At 36.4% G+C, this 18,251-nt stretch overlaps 1 protein-coding gene across 1 annotated transcript in view; it reads left to right on the forward strand.

Moving 5' to 3' along the window:
• LRP1B (LDL receptor related protein 1B) overlaps positions 1–18,251 on the forward strand; it is a 1,927,222-nt gene that overhangs the window by 351,738 nt on the left and 1,557,233 nt on the right. The window contains exon 2 of the mRNA XM_032856138.1: positions 10,950–11,072. Within this exon, the coding sequence (XP_032712029.1) occupies positions 10,950–11,072 (123 nt within the window). The remainder of the gene's footprint in view (positions 1–10,949; positions 11,073–18,251) is intronic.

Below are 18,251 nucleotides of genomic sequence, written 5' to 3' on the forward strand. Positions count from 1 at the left end.
CCACCCTTGCCAGGGGCCAAGGTAAGTAATCTGCTTGGATTCACTCTAGGGAGCTTTGTTCCCTGAACACTTACTGTACTGCTTTGGAGGACAGGAATGAAAATGGCGACCCCCCAATCTCTGGCCCAGAGGAGCTGAGATCTCAGGCCCCACTCCTCAGTGCACCCTCAGAGATAAACAGCCAATCACTCCTATCTCCCTGGTCTCTCCCTGCCCTCTGTGCTCACTGGTCCTGTGACTGAGCGTTTTTATCTCTGGCACACGGCCCTGTTTGGAGTCTCCAAACCCAGAAGATTCCTGTTGTGCTACTCCTCCCAGAGAAGGAAGGAGAGTTTCCCTGGATCTGCCACTTGTGGAGTCCCTACTCAAAGAGCAGCAGCCTGACTGTGCCTTGGATCATGGTTTAAGTAACCCCAATCTGAAAGCTCACTCCTCAGCTTTGTCTCTGTAGTTGGCTTCACCACTCCAATATCTGGCAGCTCTGCCACACTCAGATACCCCTGATCTTTCTGTGACACTGTGGGTCCTGAGACCATATTATCCCTGTGAGGGCTCCACCCATGCTTAGCCTCTGGAGAAATGTCCCTCAGTGGAGCAGACTTCTAAAAGTTCTGATATTGTGCTCCACTGCTCCACTGCTAGCCGGGATCTGGCCCCTTCCCCTGCAGTCTATTTTCCCGTTGCTTTGGATTCACTTCTCTGCATGTCCTATCTTTCAGAAAGTAGTCAATTTTCTGTTCCTAGAATTGCTGCTCTTCTTCTCTTCTATCTCCTGTTGAGTTTATAGGTGTTCAGAACGGTTTGATAACTATCTAGCTGAACTCCTGGGACCTGATGTTGTAATAGTCTGCTACTCCTCCACCATCTTGCCTCTTTCTGTGCAGATGTGTTTTAACTGTCATTTGACATCAAGGAGAAGCAGAGGTATTTTATTTAAGCAGGTAGCATTGAAACTAAAGAGAAAGCAATGTATGAGAAAGGGGCCTTTAAATTCATGGTGAAGTACCTAACAGCTTGTCTGTTTCCTCCTTACCAGTCAGACTCCAAAAAGTGATGCTTGGACTGTGAGCTGTAACTGGTGTGTGGTATTAATTTTCTATTGTTGTAATAAATTATCACGAAGTCAGTGGGTTAAAGCTACACAATTTTGTTACCTTTCAGTTCTGAAGGTCAAAAACCTAAGTAGTGTCCATAAGACTGAGTTCTTTTGGGGGCTCAAGGTGAGAATCCATTTTCTTGCCTTTCCCAGGTTCTAGAGGCTGCCTGCATTGCTTGGTGCCTGCTATAGCAGATTGCTCCAACCTCTGCTTCTGTTTTCACATCTCTCCTCTCTGATTTCCCTCTTACAAGAACTCATGATTACATTGGGCTCACCTGGGTAATATGGGCTAGTTTTTCTACCTCACAATCCTTAGCTTAATCACATCTGCCCAGTCCCTTTTAATGTGTAAAGTGACATATTCTCAGATCTGGGAATTAGGATATGGGCATCTTTGGGGTACCATTATTTAGCCCACCAGAGGACTCTTATTCAGGAATTTGGTTAAACCCTCTTACTTAGTCTAAGCTTTGGAGATAATGGAGTTCTGGTGGAGTGGTATGATAATTTTAAAATACAATATCTATAAATATAAATATATATTTAAAATAAAATATCTGTACATACCATATGAGGGTCTGTGCACGTATGTCTGTAGTTATATGTTATATGTTATATGTATATATATATGTTATATATATATGTTATATGTATATATATATATGTTATATGTAGTTATATGTAATTAAGTTTCTAAATTGTCAATAATGACTTAGCAGGACAATGGAAATTGTTAATTAAAAATCATGTTATCATTGAAATGTTGGTACTCTGGTCAAAAGTTCAGGAAAGAAAAAAAAGGAAGTAAAAAACTAATGAATCACTGAAATGGTGATTAGCAAAAGTTTATTGTGTGCACACCAAAAAGGTAGTTTGCAAATGGAGAGTACTCAAACCAATACATGGAATGAGGCTTAGAAGTATATTGTTATAAAGCAGCTTGTATAGTGTAGAAGCAGTGACTGTTCCTCACAGTGATTGGTTACAATATTAGAATTTTCTTACGTGGAGGAGAATTGGTTAGTGGTTGCCTCATATCCATTTTGGGGAACAATTTAAGTTTCACTGACATTTTCAGAGGTATAAACAAGAAGTGACCAAGGTCAAGTTAGCCTCGTTTGTCTTGTCAGATAATCTAAATTAAGCTTTGCTTGTATGACTAAAGCAGTTTGTTCAGTGAATTTTCAAGGCTGGTCTCCATTTGTGTTTGATTTTAAAACTCTTCATTACTGATTGGCCCTTTATTACAAGCTTGGGCAGATTTTTAAGGATGGATTTAACAAAGATAAATGATAATATGGATTATAGTCTTATAATGTATAATATGGTTTATTTTTAGTCATCTGGACATTTTGTGGAGGAGAACTAATTCCTTGATAAAATGAAACTTCCAGGTTTGACAAATTTTTGACCTACCTTTCCTCATACCAACCTTTTTAATATAATCCAAATATATTTTCCTATTTCTATTAAATATAGACTTGAAATGGTGAGTTACATTTTATCTTTCACTTACAATGATGATATTTCTAAAGGAACGATCTTAAAAAAAAAAAAAAAACTATCATTAGCATATTTGTCCAAGTTAGCATTGCATAACCAGCTATTGTAAAAGTGTAATTTTCAGTATAGTCTTTAAGAGACTCTGGAGGATGACATTTAATCTCTCTCAAGTTTGATTTTTAGTTTTCATGGATGCTTTAATTTTAAATGGTATAATCTTTAGTATTCAGGTTATTTTATTTTAACCATGGGAGAACTTAGTTTTATTTTTGGTGATTAACTAAATAAATCTATTTATCTTTCTGATAATAAAATATAAAACACTGGTATTGCTTTGGTTTTTCTTCCCTCCCCATCCAAAAATAATGTATAATTATTTTTGGAAAATTTGATTTTTTTTTTCCCATTGAAATCACCTTGTTAGGGCAAATATGAAGTCCTAAGACAGAATCTTCTGCCCTCCAGGAGGTCATCACCAATGACTACAATACACAGAGCAAAATACAGTAGGAGCTATTTGGTCTTTTGGGTGGAATGTTCTACTTTTAATATATGTGCTGCTGAAGTGAGCACTGCGTGAAATGCTATGGAACTGGTGAAGGAGGAAGAAAAAGTTTGATGGGGAAGTTTTGATTAAAGGAGTTAAAATGTCCTTAGACTTTCGAGAAAGACTAGAATCTTTTTGTAAGGGGAAGCAAAGCAATAAAGCAGTAAAGACACAAAAAATTCTACATTTGGGGAAAGTGGATAGAACAGCATAGTGAACTAAAAGTTTGAGTTGAACTGTGAAGGGAGAGTAGAAGAAAGCATTAAAGAGGAAATCCTTTAACCATATTATGAAAAACAATTCACATGGAATTCTGAGGATTTTTTTCTTCATCTGCATATGCACATTTTTCTGGAGTCTGGGAATATAAAGTCAAACGATGTAAGGTACTTCCTACTACTTGATAACTAACACAGCTCCCTTAATTTTTCATGAGCCTAATGGAAATTTGAAGCTGAATTAGTAATACTTTCTGTAGATCTCTACAAGAATTCTGTTCTCCCAATGATGAAATCATTGCCTCTTATATGAGAAGAAAGGAAATATAGCTATATTTCTCTTTAAGCATTTATAAATAATATATTATTAACCATCATATATCTGTTAGCAGTAAGATGTGGATATACTAAATAAGTATTTGTGATGTTAACTGAGTTCTGAAAACCTAAGTTACAGCCTTTTCCTAATACTTAGCTTGTGCAGGAGTTTGTAGAAATTCTTTAACTTAGATAGAATCAGTAGTTCACTCCTCAGGAATTTAGCTGTTAAATGGGTACTACCCTTCCTTTACCTTTAATTTGTAATTAGTTACCAGAGTTCATCATTTATACTTCCTTTAAATCTCCCCCATAGTGTCTTGCTATGCATGTAATAGGCAATTCTTCTTTTTTTCTTTCTTTTTCTTTCTTTTTTTTTTTTTTGTAAATGAACATTCTCATTAGTATTTAAATGGTAAGTTGACTTCTAAGGGAAATGGCATAACATTATTATAAATTGATCATGGTGAAATACTCAAGGAGCTGGAATCTACATAGTTATTCATGTAATTGATGGATATTACTTGTACTTTTTGACTTCAATTCTTCCTGTTTTTTGAAAGGATAAAAAATAGCAGTTCATTGTGACCTTAAAATGAGAAAATATAAATTAGATAGTCTGTGGCAATTCATATATCTAAAATCTTTCATTTAAGACCATCTATACCCAACTTCCAAAAATATTGCTATAAGTTTTTATTAAAATGAGCAATTATATGTTTTCATATAAATGTAGGAAGATTATCATACTAAGTCAGGGTGAATCCAAACTTAGTAAACTCTCTAGGCTATGGTTATTCTAGTCTTTTCATGTCTTTTTTTATTTATTTTTTTTTAATTTTTATAAACATATATTTTTCCCCTAGGGGTACAGGTCTGTGAATCGCCAGGTTTACACACTTCACAGTTTTCATGTCTTTTGATTGCAAGAGTCTATTATTATGAAGAGATTGACATGGTACTAGCTTTGATCTTTTTCCAGAGGGATGTAAATGAAACTGCTTGCACATTCTCATAAGCTTCTTGTTTTAATTACAGAGTATAACATTACCTTTCATACAATAGGAAGATATTTAAAATAAGATTAGTTTGACTATTTCAGAAGTGTGGCATGAAGCATTAAATAGGATAAGTGGAAAATACATACACATACAACATATTTTGCTTCTGATTCAAGGAGCTCAATCCATTGGATATCTTTTAAAATAATCACCTTGAAATACTGAAAATTCATTCATTTGAATTGTATAATCAATGCTTTTAAAAACCCAACTTTAAGTGGAATAACTGGTTGAAAAATAAATAGGTGAGTAGAGTAGCAAGCTATTCTTAACTGCTGTTTCCTAGAGGGATAATATAAAACTGTCCCCAAAATCACAACAGTGCAAATTGTCTTTAAAGATTGGAGCTTGCTTAGCAAGCTGATAACATAGGCTCATTAGGTAAATCCCCTTAAGTCTATCTTACTCCTAAATCTTACTCCTAAAATCTTACTCCTAAAATCCATATATATATATGGTGGATTTTCATACATGTCTCTACATGTAAATATGTATTGAGGATGGTTTGCATATTTTCCCAAGGGGTATTCTTCTGAGGTTTTCTCAAAGGGATTATTCTCTATCTGTGGTTCAATGTAGGTGAATGTTTGGACATTAATACAAAACAAAATGAATAAAATACTTAACTATCAAATATACACTTTTCAGTCTTAGCTGGATCCCCGTCACTGTTACTAAGAAAACTTTTCACAGATTCCTAGTGGATTCCTTTTCTGGTTCCTCATAGCAGTTATCCTAAACCTTCACCACTCTTTCCAATTGTGCCTTTTTTCCAAGTTTCAAAAAAAAATAATCTTATTTTTCAGTTTTTTGAAAAATCATGATCAGGCAAGAATATCAGCTTCCCTAGTAGCTAACGATTTATCTATTTTGTATCCCTATCCTTTCTTTCTCAGGGCAGGTGTTCCTATTAGTGTTAGGGTCTCATTCCAGCCCCATGAACTCTCCTTGGGAAACTCTCCACTTTCATATCCTTGGGCTCCATTCCCTCTTCCTTCGCTGGAACCTTTTCGTTAGCCTATAAGTCTACTCCATCTTTTCAGAACTCATCATACTTGGGCATTGTCAAAATGACCCCCTTCCTTCCAGCTTTTGAGATTTCACATGTTTTTAGGTAAGATCCTTTTCCCTGGCCCTTCTCCTTATATATCTCTGGCTAAACTTCCTGCTGTCTCCATCCCCTTGCCTGACTTACTCTTATTTCTTTGCCCTCAGCTCCTTCCCCCTACCTCAGTTTAATTTCATCTGCATCTATTCTTATAGTTTTTTTTTCACTGTCTTCTTACAGCTCCAGGTCTGTTTCATGTTTCCAGCTTTGATTATTCTCCTGAATTTCAGATTTAAATGCATCATTTCCTGATACATATTTATTCTTGGATCTCCCACAAACACCTCATAATATTCCCAAAACAGTTCATACACAGAGTCATACACTGAGGGTCAAAGATCTGAATTTAAGATTCCGACATTTAATAAGATGGTGAACAGGATATTTGACTTTAGTTTCCTCATCAAATACTGTCTTGAGACTCCATTTCACCAATATATTTAACTACTAATCATCCCTTCTCATATGCATTATTGCAATAACACTCTAATTGAGCTCATTTCCACCTTTACTTCACTGAAATTTATTCTCGACATAGTAGTCAGAATTTTTTTTTTTTAAAGTACGTTAGATTTTCTCTTTACTTAGAACCTTTTAGTGGTTTTCCATCTTGACTCTTACTAAAGCTCAAGCCTTCATCTGCTGCCTTCAACCCTATATTTACTCATTTCTTGACCTCAGCTCTTTCTAATCTCTTTTCCCCAGCCATTTTGATCTCCTTAGTGTTTCTTTAAATTTTCTGGACACCCTTTTGCCTCAGGTCCTTGGTGTATGACCTTTACCACATGACCTTTTATCCAAACAGATGTCACCCTTTCCTTCCAGAGGTTTTTATTTCAGATGTGACATTGTGATGTATTCTCTGACCACCTTAATTTAAAATTGTATCTCCATCTTTCCAGCCTCCAAGTATTTTTTTTAAGATTATTTATTTATTTATTTATTTGACAGACAGAGATCACAAGTAGGCAGAGAGGCAGGCAGAGGGAAAGAGGGAAGCAGGCTCCCCGCCGAGCAGAGAGCCCGATGTGGGGCTTGATCCCAGAACCCTGGGATCATGACCTGAGCCAAAGACAGAGGCTCTAACCCCCTGAGCCACCCAGGCACCCCCAGCCTCCAATTCTATTTTTTTTAATATTTTATTTATTTATTTGATAGAGAGAGATCACAAGTAGGCAGAGAGGCAGGCAGAGAGAGAGGGAAGAAGCGGGCTCCCTGCTGAGCAGAGAGCCCAATGCGGGGCTCAATCGCAGGAACCTGAGATCATGGCCTGAGCCAAAGGCAGAGGCTTTAACCCACTGAGCCACCCAGGCGCCCCCAGCCTCCAATTCTTAATCTCCATCTCTGTTTTATTTTTCTCCATAAGGTTTTATCTTCTAATATACTATACATTTAACTCATTTATTTTATTTTTGTTTCTATCCTCCCACTAAAATTTAAGTTTCTTGGTGGCAAGAGTCTCTGTATTAAAAAAAAAAGAAAAGTATTCCCAGTACCTAGAACATAGTAGAAACTCATTAGTGATTGTTTAATAAGTAAATGAATGAGTAAATTAAGATGGGGGTGGTGGTGGTCAAGTGATTTAGAGACAAAAAAAACAACAACACTATAAACTATTACACCTACTAGTATTAATCCACTGCCCCCATGACCGGGCTTATAAGAACATTATTATTATTATTTTTTTTTAACATCTGTATATTTTATCTTGGTTTTGAGATGCCATCCAGTCAATTTTTGAGGCTACTTAGAGACATATTTGAGCCTTTCAACCATTTGGTCACTAACTTTTTTTTTTTTTTTTTAAGATTTTATTTATTTATTTGACAGACAGAGATCACAAGTAGGCAGAGCGGCAGGCAGGGAGAGAGGAGGAAGCGGACTCCGTGCTGAGCAGAAAGCCCGATGTGGGGCTCGATCCAAGGATCCTGGGATCATGACCTCAGCTAAAAGAAGAGGCTTAACCCACTGAGCCACCCAGGCGTCCTGGTCACCAATTCTTAACTCTTACCTCACTTGCAGCAGAGTCTCCATTTTAGTCCCCATTACTTCAGTTCAATCATCAGGAGCTTTTCTCTAGACAATTTCAATAGTCTCCTGACAAATGACTTTGTACAATATTTTATCATAAATAATCTTTCTTAAGTACTTTCCTATGACTTTAAATTATCTACAGAATGTTTCCTATGGGAATCAAAGTCCTTCATTCCTGACTCTGACCTATGTTTTTGAGATGCTATTTTCCAACACCATAAACAGTTCTTTATGGTCCTTTTTATTTCTTTATACTTGTAATAAGTACTTACTGATTATTTACTGAGTCAGGTATTATACAATGGTTTTTAGCAAGGCACCATCTCTTTTCCCCTATCCTCACAGCAATTTGTTATAGTTTGGTAGGTAAGAAGGAAGGAAACAATCTAGCATCTCAAGATCATAAATCAAATGCAGAATAGCTATAGGTACAATGAAAATCCATTCTGATTTTTCTGGAATAAACTTGGTTTATACCTGTTTCCCAGTATAATTATTAACAAGCCTTCCTTCATCTTCAGAACTCTCCCAGTTTCATGATAAATTATACGGTCTCCTTGTCTATAAACAAAACAATTTGAATTTTATCTCACGCTCTTTCCCTACATTAACTACAAAAGTTATGTGACAATCTAAAACAAAATTTAAGTCCTCCTCCTCTAGCAGTGGAATATATATACTTATAAATATCACACAAACTGGTGAAAAAAAAATCAAGATTCTATAACCTGAAAGTCATTTTAATTTTAGAATTTTGTTTGTTTGTTTGTTTCAAATGCAGTTTAGTAATTAGTTCCTTAGTTGTATTTTCACTCTGCCCTCATCGGGAATGCCCTATATTTACTCTCCATGTATCCAAATCTTACCCATTTTTAAAGTAATGCTTACATCTCCAACCTATTCTTTGTTTCTGTCTCCATCTCTATCTGTGGTTTGTTCTTTTTTTTAGATTTACTTTTTAAAGATTTTATTTACTTGAGAGAGAGAGAGACAGCTATCAAGAGCACAAGTGGAGGGGGACAAGTGGAGATAGAGAAGGAGACTTCGCCCTGAGGAGGGAGCCAGTCATAGGGCTCCATCCCAGGACCCTGGGATCATGACTAGAGCCTAAAGCAAATACTTAACCTGAGCCACCCAGGCACCCCTGTGGTTATTTATTTATTTATTTATTTATTTACAATTTTATTTCTTTATTTGACAGAGAGAGAAAGAGTGAGAGAGAGTGAGCACACCAGCAGGGGGAGCAGCAGGCAGAGGGAGAGGGATGGGGGAGAAACAGGTTCCCCTTGGAGTGGGGAGCCTGATGTGGGGCTCGATCCCAGGACTCTGAGATCATGACCTGAGCTGAAGGCAGACACTTAACCAACTGAGCCATCTAGGCACCCCTGTGGTCTCTTCTTTCAGCAATTATTTTCTATATCATTTATTTGTCAAATTGTTGCATAAAGGTACTTTGTTTCCTTCTGGACCTATTGGCACAAGCAGACAAAGATGGTGACTTCTACATTTTTGTAGCTACTATTCTAGAACCAAATAGAGTATGCTCAATCAACTTAATGCAAAAACAAAACAAAACAAACAAACAAACAAAAAAACAACCCAGCTATGATAATAGTGGTAATAAGTAGGATATCGATGGTGAATTTATGAAAAAATATAACAGGATAAGATAAAATAATCAGAACTTTCAGGTAATATTTATAGTTCGAAAGTAGAAAAAATAGTTATATACCCACAAGTTGTGGATATGTTTGTGTGGGTTTGTAATACATATTATTGAAAATTATGTTGGGTCAGGAGAGAAGAGATTGAGGGAGACAAAGAAAAAAAATATTCCATACTTTATCCCAATGTGTGGAAAATGCACCATCATTCTGTATATTACTGGGGAAAAAAGTCAATTAAGTTTTGGCCTCATGCTTTCCATGCTTTTGTATCACTTAGAATTTTTGTTTGCTACATATTTAAAGACCTACTTACTAATAGTTTTTTTATCTTGAATCATTCCTGTGTATACATAACAAAAGTGTAAGTGATATCAAATGGCTAAGATTTGATATGGCTAGCACTTCTTCACATTCAGAGATCATCAACTGTAAAAAAACATTCCTAGTTCAGACATTTAAAATATTAAAAAAGTAAATATTTTATTGATCGGATTCACAGTGTATAAATAAGTGTATTGCAAAAACAAAACAGCAAAACAAAACAAAACAAAAAGACATATGATGAGTTTACTAGGACTTGAATAAAGACTATAGATCCTAAATATCCTAAAGCCATTGAAGGAAAATAATGTGATTTTTGGATATGGCCAATTATAGAAACACAAGTTAGAGCAAAAGTTTTTGGAAGTTACTATCACTTTTGCTATCCAGTAGCAGAAACTATCATCTGGAAACTTGTAGGAAAAAAAAAGAAAGAAAGAAAGAAAGAAAGAAAGGAAGGAAGAAAGAAAGAAAGAAAGAAAGAAAGGAAGGAAGAAAGAAAGAAAGGAAGGAAGGAAGGAAGGAAGGAAGGGAGAAAGGAAGAACGAAAGAAAGAAAATATTATGATAATGGGTATCTAATTGACATAAAGACCTGTAGCCTCAGTATTAGGATGGATGATTAGGAATTGAATTCTCAGACATGGAAAGTAAGTACAATATTTCAAGTTTTATTTATGATTTTTCTTACTCCTAGAACAGAGGAGGAAACTAAAATTTCTGGGATCAGGAATGTCTGCTTTGGATCAACAGCTGTAAAATCTACTGGCTGTGATTGTCATATGCCTTACCCAATATGACCAAAGTTCTAGTCATAAACACAGGAAGAATTCTTAACTATTTTCAGAACAGATTGTGTGAGACTGCAACATAGTCAGTTTTATCAAAATTGTGTGCTTGAGCTGAGTAGCTAAAATTGAGATAAATAATTGGTTTAGTTTTGCTGCTGAACAGAAAATGTTGATCACACTCATGGACCTTTTATGTATTGCTTTCCCACATTTCATCTTTGTACTGCTCTTGTGTTCATGTTCAGATCATTCATATTTTATTTCAAAACATTTTCATTTTCAGATCAGCAATTGTGTGATCCTGGTGAATTTCTTTGCCACGATCATGTGACTTGTGTCTCCCAGAGCTGGCTGTGTGATGGGGACCCTGACTGCCCTGATGATTCAGACGAGTCTTTAGATACCTGTGAGTAGAAAGGTTCTCATGCCATTCAGATTTACCTTACATGTGAAACTAAATGTCAGTTGTTTTCATGGATGACTGCTGTTCTAGTTGCTTCTTTTTTTTTTTTTCTTTCCAAATAGCCTAAGAAACTTGAAACCTTTTGTTTGTGTTTCCTTTAAAATGACTGTGTGAGTGAGACCGTAAAATGCAGTTTTGTAGTGTGAATTAATTTTTGAAGGGAAGAAAATGCAAGGTTAATTGTTTCAGTGTGATTGTGTTACTACTAGGAAAAAAAAAATAACTTGAGGAGGAAAAAAAATCCTTTTAAACATAACACTCAAAGGGAATAAGACCCTTTCCAATAATTTATTTCACCCATTTTGAGACAGAAGAGCATGTAGAAGGAATAGTAAAGTAATCAAGTTGAGCTCCCATATTATTTCTGTTAATGTCTTCTGGCACTATACAAATTATTGAACATGTTTTCTTATCTGAAATGGCAAGATAGAAATTATATTTATTCACCCATACAGGGCGATTCTTTGCCTTTATAATATTAGATTCAGAAGCCCTTCACACACATGGATCCCAACTGTCATCGTACCACTGTATCTAACTTGAAGTCCACTGAGGGCTTTGCATACATGAAAAATGCTGCTAATGCAAAATTATAAATATTAGGGCCATGGCTAACTCTGCTACACTGGTTTTTTGTTTGTTTGTTTGTTTGTTTTGGTTTGGTTTTGTTTTGTTTTATACCCACTAGCATATGGAGTATGAACAATCCCCTAACTTTTAATATTGGTATTTCTAGCACTTCTAGTTTGGTCTGTATACTCCCTGCAACCAGGTGTGACAGCTTATCAGCATTCTCAAAGCAGCTACATGGTGTTGTTGGGTCGAAGTGGAGGAAAAAAAATCCATCATCCTTAGTGCTTGATATTGTAAGAAATAACAATTACTGGTTCCACTTTCCATTTTTATTTACTTGTTTACAAGTCTTGCAGGCAGGGCCAATATAAGTTTTGATGAAAATCTTGCCATTAGAAAGCAGAGGCAATGATTATTCATTTTCTTTATGTTTGCCAGTGTTTTTAAAGTTTCTCAGCATATGGGTTCTTGAATATTTGCATTAATTGCTCTTTCCTTTGAACAGATCACTTCTTCCATAGGAAGAGGTTGTAGTTGTTTACTACATTTGTAATTCTCACCAGTTTAATTCAGAAAACCTTTACCAGACTCTCTATAGCATAGGAAACTTTCTTGGCATGATAAAAGAAAAAAATAAATAAATTAATGGGGAAAAAGCCCTAATGGATAAATAAAATGTAATAAATCCATACAAAAGAATGTTATTTGGCAATACAAAAAGAATGAAGTACTCATACATGCTACATGGATAAACCTTGAAGACATTTTGCAAAGGAAAATAAGCAAGTCACAGAAGTCCACGTATTTTATGATTTCACTCATTTGAAAGATCTCAAATTGGCAAATCTACAAAAGTAGGAAGTAGGCAAATGTTTCTCAGGGCCAACTAGGGCTGGAGGCAATAAGAACTGACTGTGAATGAGTATGGGATCTCTTTTGAAGGTGAAAATATTCTAAAATTAGATTGTGGTATGTATGCACAACACTGTTAATACATTTAAAAACAATGACTCATACATATTAAAATGGGTGAATTGTATAGCATGTGAATTATATAATAGTAAAGTTGTTTAAACATGAAAAAGCAGGAAAAAAAATCTCAACAGTATGGCTGCGGGTGCAGATGGCATAATAATGAGAGAAGACAACAATAATAAATGCACCGGGCATGAAATATATGTGGTGGGACCATCCCCTATTGAAGTACCATCTGGGAGTTTTCTCCTTGTTATCTCCAAGGGAGGGTTGCCATGACACAATCAGAATAAAAAGTTACATTTTTGAGTTCTGGTACTAGAATCTTGTGTTTCTGTCCTGATCCTTCCACAAAATTGCTGGTGGGAAAAATGACAGAGATGTGAGATAGCTTTGTGGAATGCATGTGCAGGAAGGCCTTGTTAAAGGGAACAATTCCCTGGAACTGTGTACCTGACACAAAGCGAAAGCAATTAAGAAGACATGGCTGGAGAGCCTATAAAGTCAGGAGTTTCCTTCATGCTGATGAAGAATAGAGAATAATGATGTTCTTTTTGTGCTAAAGAGGGAGTTAAGTAGGAGACTCAGACTGGAGATGTGTATTGTAGAGAAGACTAGCAAGGACCTGTGTGACCACAAACAAAGCCCAGAGAGGAAAGAGACCCTGCAGTGAACGCTAAAGCGAATGGGTGACAAGTATCCCTCTCTCCTTCCCATGCCCACTCCACGCATCTAGGAAGATGGTGCACAAGCATCAAGGCTACACCGATGGATTAGACCCGAGTTTGCCAGCCGGCATCCACCCTGATTGAGTGGGCATTTCCTGTGAATAGTAGGTGTATCCACCATAATGTTGTTAAATATTTGAATGCCCATCCTGCCCAGAAGGTAGACAGCACCTAGGGCTTTGGAAAAGATATGTCCTTCCTTCACAGAAATTAGGGGCTTTAGCAGCCTGAAGCCTTTTAGAAATTACATGTGGTTTCATTAAAAATAGAGATATACTTTCTGCTTTCTTAAAATATTTTTAAAATGAATTCATACCTGCTCAAGATATTTTTGGCAGTTTTTAAGTATATAGTTATTTTCCTCTCCAATAAAATGTGATGAATTCTATTTAAAAGTATTTCCTCATTTTGGCTGTTCTTACTCTTTTGACATCAAAATTGCTGAACATTCTTAAAGAAAATGTTAAGACTATTCTTATATCAGTGTAGTTACCTAACAAAACAGAGACATGACTATTTCTCTACCTGGGTACTTGATCTGGCAACATATTTTGATCTACATTAAATTAGTCTCTTCCAGATAAATAATTTCAGTCAGTACCCATTGAAATATGGACAAGCATAGAAAAAAGCTTTATGAAAAATATCAGAGGTTTTCAAATTTAAATTTCTCAATCCAGATGTTCACAATTACCATTTTCTCTAATCATAGTGCTTTGTAATGTGTTGTTTTATGACATTCATATGCAGTCATCACTGATCTACATAAAATAATTGCATAATTTTATAATTATATGAATGCATACATTCAATGTGAAGGATAAATACTAGAAATCGAAAACCTTGAAGACTGATTTTTAGGAAGGGCAATTTTGTGCTCAGTGTCTGAACAAAAGTTTGTTATCTTTGATTTGAAGACAAAGTGTGTTGTATCTACAAAATATTAGATGAAAACAGCTGATGCAATACACTTTTCGAGGAATAAAAACTTTACTTGTGAAATGCTGATGATTGAAATACTTTAGAAGACAAAGGTACATGCAGAAAAACAAGAAATTTTGAACTTAAATGAAATTTAAGTATTTGGGAATCTGAGGTGTTAATGTGCACATATATTCCTCTTCTGTGCTATTTAGACTCAAGCTCTAGTGAAAAAAAAATGTAAAGAAACAAACAAACAAAAAAACAAAAAAACCAAACCAGCAAAACCAAAAAACAAAGCCAAAAAGATCCCAGACTTTTGTGGGAGGTTGGTTTACCATTAAGCTAGATTGTGTGTTGGGATGTTTTCTCAAATATGCAATTGGAGAAATTTAATAATTTATATTCTTACATTGGATGTGAGAAATGATTCATTAGCCTTCTATTAAAAATAAAATTGCTTATGTCCCCATATTATTTGAAGTAATTTTCAGGGTCTAAATGGCTGATCATCTTTAGGTTCTATGAGGCAATGAGAATAGAAAATCAGGAAAATCACCATCTTTCTACTCAGCGCTTTCAATCCAGTTGTTAGTCTAGCATCATTGTGTGTGACAAGAATTAAAGTGAATGGTGATCATGTTTATTTATGGAATGAAAGCTTAGCACCACCTGTGGCAGGGAAGTCTTCTTGAAAGGCACTTTTATTCTGAGGTATTCAAAATTTAATTCCTTCTAGGATTTTCTGTTCAGTGCTTAATGATACTTCCTTTCCAACAATCTGCTTCAGCTGATGTGTGATGTTTTCTGCCAATCTGATGTTAATATACTTAAAACTAGATTCTCCTTTTTTAAGTCAGGAAGGTAACAGTTTTACTGTTTCTTTTCCTTCCCTATTGCCCTACACTACCCCCCTCCCGATAGTAATTTAGGCTGCCCTTCAATTACATATCATACTTTGGATGTAATGACTCACCGGCCAATAAAGGTGATAAAAATAAGGCTATAAAAATAGCCTTAAAGGAGGGTAAGAACTGCAACCTGGATAGTTGTGATCTGGGCACATTGACTCTATCCTGTCCCTCTGAGGAATCAGCAAACTTTTTTCAGTAAGGGACCAGATCGTAAATATTTTAGATTTTGTGTCCTATGTGATTTCCATGATGTATTCTTGTTTTTTATTTGTCAAACCCTTTAAGATGCGAAACAAAAAACAAATGAACAAAAAAACGTTCTCAGCTTAGAGGCCATTCAAAACGGGCCACAGCAGGGATTTGGCCAGCGGGCTGTAGTTTGCGGACACCTGTTGCAGTGTCAGCCCTGAACTATACACACTGTTCCGTACGGAGCTGGGTCTGTGCTTGGGTACAACTGCACAGCAAGCAGCATCACCCCTCAGTGGACGTATGTGGCACAGAGCTACGCATGTACCCACCACCTCATGGGGCCAGACTTGGGCAGTATGGCGTCATCTACGATAACTGGGTTCTTTCTCCTATGTTTGCATATCACCATATGGGTTAGGATTACATTTGATGTGGAGCAGAAACAGTCGCTTAGCCAGATAGGGATTTGTTGTTCTTCTATAAAAAAGTTGCAAAACACCACCATTCTGCTCTGTCCTCCCTAGCATGAACCTGTCAATCTTAGAGTCAAAGCACAACTACTTCACCACTGCCAGTCGGTAACTTCATTTCAGGCAGCAAGAAGGGATGGGGAAAATGGAAAAGGGAAGTGCCAGTCTCTCTGTATAACAAAATATCAAGCTCAGTGGATTTCTGCTTAAATGTCCGTGGCCAGAATGAAACATACGCGGTGTGGGACAATGAGTATTTTCATCAGAGCCCATTGCTTTCCAAAAAGGAATGAGTGGCTCCGCTATTAAAGAACAACGGGAGAGTAGCTATTGGGTAGAAAGAGGCACTAGGCAGCAGGAGCCACAGTGTCCTTCGCTCCCCTTCCTTCTCTCCGTTTACCACACAGGAGGAGCCAGGCTCAGTGCCCCATCAGGGCTTCTGAATCCTCACTGCTTGGCTCCAAAGCCAGTTCTTCATGAATATCTTTGCTCTCAGACAACTGACTTAACCTTTCCAGGCTTCCATTACCTCATCTGTACAGAGGACATGACAGTACCTGCCTCACAGTAATGTTCTTATCAAATAGTGTCTGTTGGAGGTCTCCTGGGTGGCTCAGTCAGTTCAGCAACAGACTCTTGATTTCAGCTCGGGTCATGGTCTCAGGGTCATGAGATCAAGGCCTGTGTTGTTGGACTCCAAGCCTGCTTAGGATTCTCTCTCTTTCCCTCTCTCTCTTTCCCTCTCCCTCTGCCTCTGCCCTGTTTGTCCTTTTCCTCTCTCTCTGTTGAAAGACAGACATACAGACAGAAAGAAAGAAAGAAAGAGAAAAAACATCCATTGCATAGTAAGGCTTTCTTTACCACACACCCTATGCTGAATTGCAGATGTCTAGAGCTCTGACCAAGCACCTTACCCTGATGGTCTTTTGATAGAACATCCTAACTGCCCCCTCTCTCATTCTTACTGAAAATTGGCTTTATTCTCTAAGGGTGTGGCTAAGGATAAATTAATCTACCAAAAACACTCATTTGACTTAAGTTAACAGTTTTTAATAATTAGATATGTTATACTCAAACATTAGGACAAATACAGTATCGAGATTATTTGGGGACAGGTGGCCTTTTTCTAGGAACTCTTCCAAAAACATCATGTTAACGAATTAACTAAAGTTAAACTACATGGCTACAAAACACATTAGTGAATAATCATATTTAATCAACACTGCACTACTGAAAGGTAGAGGTTATCTCATTTTACAAAATGAAAAAATTGAGTTTAAGGTCTTTTGTCCTCCTGTACACTGGCTATTATTGGTGAAGACAGAGTTTATATTTCTTTGAATTTGCCTTCATATTTTGAAAAGCTGAGGTAAAGAAAGATCCAACTCCTCAGAGGACCCTTTAGGCCACCTCATTTAAAAATATGATGTCATTTGAAAAACACAAAAAGCTATCCCAACAGGGTTATATCACACTGACGTGGGGAGTGATCCATTCTAATTGAATAATGCAATAAAAGTAACAAGTCTCCTGGGTAATAGGAATAGAAGCATTTATGGAAAATGAAAATAACTGTGAGTTATTAGGGTTAGATGTGCCTCTGCCTGAGTTGAACACTTCTTCTATTGTTTTTCTGGTCTGTAGAATTTTAAACTTTATTTAGATAGGAAGCTATTAATGACATCTTATATTTTATACAGTGATCTTTCCCCTAGGATATAAGGTAGAAACTCTTTTATAATTTCCTTCAAAATTTTCTTTCTTTGAGAGAGGTCAGAGAAATAAAATGAAATTCAAGTGGGACGTTATTAGCAAACAGATCCTGCCCTTTAAAAATATATAGTAGAATAAGACACTGAAACTAGACTATAGGAACAATAAAATGAATGGAAGTGTGGTGCTTTTTTCTAAGTAATAGTGATATAGAGGTCACTTTGCAATGAGCTAATATATGAGAGCCACGCAGCTAAGCTTTTCGTTAGGTAGAGAAGTTGAAATGATCTTACAGATTAAGGGGAAAGCATATGAGACTCATGAAGACAGTTTATGTCTCTTTCAATTTTTTTGTTTTGCTCTTCATTTTATTTGGAAACTCCTCTCTTTAACAATGGAGAGGCCAAAAACATTGACCCTTCTTTAATAATAAAAAGACTCCCACTTCACAGTTGATATGGAGGGGAGACAGAAAGAAGGGGGAAGGTGTAATTATGAATTTAAAGAGTCTGTCTAATGTTGGTTCCTTTTCTTAGCACAGTGGGGATGGGTGGAGGGTGACCTTTCTCTTCATTCTGCCCCACAATGTACTAATGGGTCTCTGCAAGTCCGCCGCCGCAATTTTAAGAAAGCCTG

Source organism: Lontra canadensis, unplaced genomic scaffold (genome assembly GCF_010015895.1).
Source record: "Lontra canadensis isolate GAN:19392208 unplaced genomic scaffold, GSC_riverotter_1.0 scaffold11, whole genome shotgun sequence".
In the NCBI taxonomy this organism is placed as follows: domain Eukaryota; kingdom Metazoa; phylum Chordata; class Mammalia; order Carnivora; family Mustelidae; genus Lontra; species Lontra canadensis.